Source organism: Limulus polyphemus, unplaced genomic scaffold (genome assembly GCF_000517525.1).
Source record: "Limulus polyphemus unplaced genomic scaffold, Limulus_polyphemus-2.1.2 Scaffold9686, whole genome shotgun sequence".
Taxonomy (NCBI): domain Eukaryota; kingdom Metazoa; phylum Arthropoda; class Merostomata; order Xiphosura; family Limulidae; genus Limulus; species Limulus polyphemus.
Window position 1 is genome coordinate 2,922 of NW_013675296.1, and position 7,360 is coordinate 10,281.

The window sequence follows — 7,360 nt, forward strand, 5'->3', positions numbered from 1 at the left end:
TCCTTCTCGAAACATATACATCATTACATCGTATCGCTGTGAATGTCTTACAAAATTTTGTAAATGTTAATGTTGCATGGATATCCTAATCCTTCAGCTTGGCTGAAACTGTTTTTTTTTAATACATAGAAACCTAAGCCTGTTTTTACAACTTTCTTATTAATGAAAGGTAAATTTTTGTTCAACAAATAAACATTTGAAATTCTTTGCTTACATTCATGTTACTTCTTAATCTAAATGTTGCAATGCTCAAACGATTGTGAAAATTAACAGTTTTAATTCTTCTATAAAAGGCCTATGTTGATGTTGACACTTGATTAGTGACTGTATATCAGGTTTTAGGGGCTCTTTATTTATTTATTTTTCGAGATGTGCTTGCGTATATCCAAAGACCTTATTTTTGAACTCAATTAACAATATTATTTCGTGTAATTTGTGTGTGTGTTTGAATATGCTGTTTATATGTATTATAATTACAAAAGAACTAACATGTTTCTTTTTGAAGCTTATGTGATAACACAGAGACACATTACTAACACAACAGTAAGACAGAAATGCTGAAGCAACTAAAACATAGAAATTTAAAAGAATAACGTTGTATGTAAAGCAGTTCTGTAAACATGAAAATTCTAAAGCTAAATCATTTGCACCATTGAGTACAAGAAATCTTTTCAATCTGATAACTTAATATTTTTACTAATGCTAACCAGGTATCTTGGGTTCGTCAACGCGATCTCCACATACTGACCGTTGGCAGTTACACTTACACGAGTGACCAGAGGTTTAAATCACTACATCTTGATGGTAAAACAGACTGGACTTTGAAGATTCAATACACACAGAAGCACGACGCTGGAATTTATGAATGCCAAGTTAGCACTGAACCAAAGATGAACCTAAGTATTAAGCTCAATGTGGTTGGTAAGTGTTATGTTCAATTATTAAGCTCAATGTGGTTAGTAAGTGTTATGTTCAATTATTAAGCTCAATGTGGTTGGTAAGTGTTATGTTCAATTATTAAGCTCAATGTGGTTGGTAAGTGTTATGTTCATTATTGAGCTCAATGTGGTTGGTAAGTGTTATGTTCATTATTAAGCTCAATGTGGTTGGTAAGTGTTATGTTCAATTATTAAGCTCAATGTGGTTGGTTTACCGTTAAATGGGAGCGTCGCTAGCAAATATCTAATTATCAAACCTAGTGTATAGTAAGTGTTATGTCCAAGTATCAAGCTCAATGTGGTTTATTTATCGTTAAATATGAACGTCGCTAGCAAATATTTAATTATGAAACCCAATGATATCCCTAGGATAGCCGTCTAAGGGTTAATAGATATCCATTAAGACAATTAAGTTTAAATTAAACTATACGCTCTTAATGTCAGTTCCTCGGTATGGAGGGTTAGGAATTATTTACTTATTTCTACTGTGTAACCTTTTGTCCCTTGTCCACTCTAAGAAAAGAGGTTTTAAATAAAACTTTAGAGGTGTAAACTACTGAGGAGATACACCTAAATAAATGTGTTTTCACGATATTCGTATGTGTTATCTTAAGAGTGTGACTTCTCTCGCTTTTATCAACGCGAGGCATTAGCGTTCAAAGCAAACACACATTCACTCTTAGAGTCTGACTAACTGATACAACATTCTAAGGTTCTTAACCTTTCCGTCGTTTTTATTTCGTTTCACTTTGGCTTGCTATAGATTGTGCTCATTTAGTTCTGTCCTATTCCATCTCAGTTTACGTTACTTATTTGAATTATGCAATTATTAGATGAGACAGTGGTTATATCATTCATATTTTGATAGTTATTTGCTCCGTTAAATACTTACTTAGTTTGGTATTCCCGTAATGATGTTTTACTTATACTTTTTTGATCATGTTGATCTGCAGGTTATTAGCTATTCTGCCGTTGACTGAATTTATATTAGCTATATATCATATTTCTTTGATTCATAAAGAACATAGATTGTTCAGGTTTTCAGGGGTAGGAGACCCCAGCAGATATCTGAAACTCTTAATCTAAAAGCAGTGATAGAATGATATCCATGAAATCGTTACCATGACAGTTTAACATTCACCATTTTTATCCGTGTGTGTCCAGATACATTTGCGTAGGACTAACATAAACATACATGTTTGAAGCTAAAGGAAGACAATTTCTCACTGCTTTATTGCGTAGGACTAACATAAACATACATGTTTGAAGCTAAAGGAAGACAATTTCTCACTGCTTTATTGCGTAGGACTAACATAAACATACATGTTTGAAGCTAAAGGAAGACAATTTCTCACTGCTTTATTGCGTAGGACTAACATAAACATACATGTTTGTCGCTAAAGGAAGACACTGCTTCATGGAGCTGGTCACTATTCAGAGCCCAATTTGTCCTTTAGGTCTGATTAAAAATCCATTAACATATATGGCACAGAATATCAGTTAATGAGCTTTTCATTAACCGTAACAATTGGATTTTACATCTAGTTTTATCGCGCAAGTGTTATTTTGGTTACCATTACAGAACACTTATATTCACCCTGTTCAGAAACAATGTAAGAGAATTGTTTACTAGAGTTTTGGATGCAGGACCACTGCTACAGTGTCTACTAGAATTCCATTACAACAACGGAAGTACATTGCAGCATGCATGGAATACCAGTGCAGCGCGAAACTGTTTCGACAGGAGTTTCAAAAGGTTTAGAAATGTTTATAAGTGTGTTAACATAATTTCCGGGCATCATTATTCAGAGTAGCTTATAAAATCAACTTGGGCCACTTAACAAGTTCCTGATCAAATGTTATTTCTTTCGTGACTAAAGATGTCATAACTTTGAATATTTTGAAATGCCTTCAGTTTATCTGAATGTTCATATTAGAGAAAAAGATGACATAACTGTTGAAAGTATATTTATTCTAATGGAAAATAGTCATCTCGTTACATTGCTTTAAAACTTATAACCTATGTAGTTTATAAACGTACTTCTTGGCATCATTTACATGATCAACTTCACATTGAGAAAAATTCTTTAACGATTATACCGCCCTTAAAAAAGCACAAAGCTCTCCTACAATAACTATTCCTTGCATACATATATATGCATCATTCGTAATGTTTTCGTTCATGTAGTTGCCAAGGCAACAATACCTGGTGGGCCAAACATGTATATTCAAAGTGGAGGAACTTTCAACCTCACGTGCATCATCACCGACAGCACCTCTCCTCCCACTTATGTCTTCTGGTATCACGATGGCCGCATGATAAACTACGACACCACCAGAGGGATCAGCGTCATCACGAACAAGGGGTCCAAGTCCGTGAGCACCTTAAGAATAGAAAATGCCAGTTCATCACACTCTGGGAACTATTCCTGCACTCCATCGTATGCTGACCCAGCCAACATCACGGTCCACGTTCTAAATGGTAAGTTCTGAATCAGTACAGGAGCAAAGAATAGGGCTGAAGAAGTAGTGTTGTAGATGAGGGCCTGGGCTTACCATTTCACTATTTAGAGACTTACCACACGAATAATACGGCTGATACAAAAGTACCCGGATATACGCGTGACATTGAACGCCATGGGCGTCTACTTAACGTTTTTTGCTACCGATCTCCTCGCTCAGTTGAACCTGTTTCGCGTTAATAGGGCGGTAACATCTTTTTTTACGAAATGTCTTCAAACCTATTTCGCGTTAATAGGGCGGTAACATCTTCTCTATGAAATGTCTTTAAACCCATTTCGCGTTAATAGGGCGGTAATATCTTCTTTACGAAATGTCTTCAAACCTATTTCGCGTTAATAGGGCAGTAACATCTTCTCTATGAAATTTCTTCAAACCCATTTCGCGTTAATAGGGCGGTAACATCTTCTCTACGAAATGTATTCAAACTGGTTCAGTAACTTGCAATATCAAACAGACAAACGGACAGATATACAAGTCTTTCAGGCCCACGTAGTATTATTCATATTTCTTAGCATGACCGTTCGAGAGTTTCTTTTAAGATTGAAATAACTTCATCATTCTTTAAAATTAACAGATTATCCCTTAATATTTTACTGGACATAGAATAAGCAATTCTGGTAATTTTCGAAGTTAAAGTGGCGAAACAAAGTCCAGTAAAACTTTTAGGTTTAATTTATCATTATACTCGTGAAATATATATATGTTGGTATGGAATGAAACGTTTTTCTTTCTTTTCTTCTCACACGCCTCACCAACTTGGAGCGACAGCAGTAATCAGTAGTAATATTACGCTTATATTATGTTGCTACAATTGTAATACATCATCATTATAGAACAGGAAATGAACCATATGTCGCTACAAAACACCAACTAACCTCTTTAAAACATGCAACACAGGTTTTACGACAGACTGATAACCGAATCGATGCGTGTGCTAAGCTACGTTGCAGTGTGATTATTGGTCTTACCTGAAGGTACGGGGTCGATCGAAGGGAAAAATCCATTCGATAAATAAAGAATACATAGGTTTGGTATATCATATCGATTTTTTTTGATTTTCTTTAGTAAAGCATATTTTAACAGAGTGAACTAAAAAAATCCTCAAATAGGTTCAAAAAATCCGAGTAAGGAAAGGATTTCGACTTTTAGACAAACATATGTCAATAAAATATAGATGACATATTATTGGGGTTTTTCTAGTTTTCACGTCGGAGAACCGGGTCTATATTTGTACATACAAGTTTACAGTAAGTGCCAAATTTGAACTTTTATCTTGGCGGGGTCACTTAGCTCGGATAACAATTTAAATCAAGTTATGTTTGTCTGTTTGAATTTCGCGCAACGATACACGAGGGCTATCTGCACTAGCCGTCCCTAATTTAACGGTGAAAGACTAGAGGGAAGGCAGCTAGTCATCACCAACTCTTGGACTACTCTTTTACCAACGAATAGTGGGATTCACCGTCACATTATAACGCTCCCACGGCTGAAAGGGCGAGCATGTTTGATGGGAGGGGGATTCGAACCTGCGACCCTCAGATTTCGAGTCGAGCGCCCTAACCACCTGGCCATCTTTAAAGGATAGGTAATGTTCGTAGATTTTTCTCAGAGTTCATGCTGTTTATTTTTCTTTTCGCCTCTGACAAAATAATTCGCTTAACAAATTTAGAATGTAGAGACATAATTCAAGAGCCTTGTCAATCAAGATGAACTGATTAAGCTAAAAACGTCTATCTTTGGTTATCAATATAAAGCGGCCACTTTTTACAATTCCTTGATGCAACGCCCCCGAGTGGCACGGCGGTATGTCTGCGGACCTATGCCGCTAGAAACCGAGTTTTGATACCCGTGGTGGGCAGAGCAAAGATAGCCCGTTGTGTAGCTTTGTGCTTAACTACAAACAAACCGCGATGCACGTGTAAAAATACGTGAAGGGAGCTATGGGTCGTTTTATGTTTGTGTGTTTTTATTTCAAAGTTAGTCCCTTCTACCATAGTATACTTTATTATTTGTAATGCTAATTATTTGCGATGGCTTGAGCTAGCAACGTGACACATGTTTTATGTTTCAGGCTATTATAGAACCAATTACTGGTCTTCCAGCAATGTTAATCCCCTCCCTCTCACACATCTTTCTTTCTTTTTTTTTCTTCAACAGTTCTAAATTAGAAATGGTATGATTGAATCCTAGAGGTCTTTGACCTGCCCGTTTAATCCACGTATCGCATAATGTGCTGTTTCAGTTGAAATTTCAAAATATGGAAATACCACATATTTTACAACATTGGAGAGTGAAAAACAAATCAGAAGCTAAAACATATCCGTTACAATGGGTCATCAACAATGGGTCATCAACACACTCTAATTATAAAACGTGGGTGAAATAACCTTCCGTAATCTTGAGTGCGCACATTGGATGCGCAGAACTGCTACGGGGCAAGTTTCTCTAATCCAGTGGTTCCCAACCTCTTTTAGTCTGAGGCTCCTTTGATGTGAATAAGAAACGTGTGGCCCCCAATCTATAAAAATGCCTTAAAATGTGATTTTAAAATGCCCTCCCCCCACTACTTTAGCATGGTGATTGAAAAACAGTGCCGAAGTAAAAACAATAACATACTGTTTGTTTGGAATTAAGCACAAAGCTACACAATGGGCTATTTGTGCTCTGCCCACCACGGGCATAGAAGCCCAGTTTCTAGCGTTGTAAATCCGTAGACATATCATTGTGCCACTGAGAGGATCGACATACTGTATCATTTAATTAATTCAACATAATTTTTATCAGCTTATTCTTTATTTAGAATTAAAACCATTTCAGAATCTTTGCTTTAGGCCCATTATTGGCGTCTCCCCAAGAAAAAGCTTCACGGCTCCCAGGCGGGCTGCGGCTACACTTTGGGAGGTGCTGCTCTAATCTGATAAATCTCGCCACTTGCCTACGATTTCTTTCCGTCTTTTTTATTGTTGACATCTAGCGCTTTTGTCTCGTAATCAAACATTTTAGTGTGCACGGTCCAACTTTTTTTTTTTCTCTCTCTGATTCTCTAGCTCAGAAAAGAAAAGAAAATGCAGTTCTGTTCAACACAAATATGTATTTTCTGTGATATAATGCTATTAGTTCTGTCGTAGTAACCTTATTTCAAATAGCATCACCTATATTTAGGTGTTATGCTTTGCTATCATGATGTTATTCATCTATTGTGACGATGGTGGGTCAGCGATAAAAGCCACGCGCCTCGATTCCCTGAGGACGACATAGCCCAGATAGCACATCGTGTAGATTTGCACTAAAACAAACAAATGTTAAAAGAAATATATTTATTATACTGCGACTCAAGCTTTTAGAAATGGCCAAAAGCTCAAGAGGATATCATAAAAAGTCGCAATTTTGTTTTAACCGCGGCATAGCGGCTCAAAGAACGACTCTGAGTTTTTGCTTGTTTGTTGTTCTTTTTTCAAGTACAAACTTTTATCTCATAGCTCCGTCATCTCTTGACCGATTTAAGATCTAATTACAGTTTTGGACTAAGGAGGTCAAACCCTTTCGATTGATGTGTTTGGCCACAGCCAAGGTCTCGTAGCTAAATTTATTCTAATCCTGCCTAAAGGAATTTCAATTTGAAGGTAGGCTGGTAGAGATCCTGATGTGTAATAAAATCGAATCGGGTATAAGTCCGCCCCAAACTTGGTATTGCTGGCACATTAAAATATAGCTAATAAAAAGTAAAAAAAAAAAAGGTCTCATAGATTAATTTATTCTAATCCTGCCTAAAATAATTTCAAATGCCGCGACTGTTGAGGATTCCCTCTTGTGTTTCACCCTTCTTACTCACAAACTTAACACGTCGATTTTATTAGATCTGAAAAAGGAAATATATATATATATATATATATATATAT

The 7,360-nt window shown here is 36.3% G+C and overlaps 1 protein-coding gene across 1 annotated transcript in view; it reads left to right on the forward strand.

Annotated features, from left to right (window-relative positions):
• Positions 1 to 710: 710 nt before the first annotated feature.
• The window catches only part of LOC106476041 (Down syndrome cell adhesion molecule-like), a gene marked incomplete at its 5' end in the record, with an annotated part of 17,339 nt that continues 10,689 nt past the window's right edge, over positions 711 to 7,360 (forward strand). The window contains 2 exons of the mRNA XM_013936709.2: positions 711 to 921; positions 3,127 to 3,420. Coding sequence (XP_013792163.1) covers positions 711 to 921; positions 3,127 to 3,420 — 505 coding nt within the window. The remainder of the gene's footprint in view (positions 922 to 3,126; positions 3,421 to 7,360) is intronic.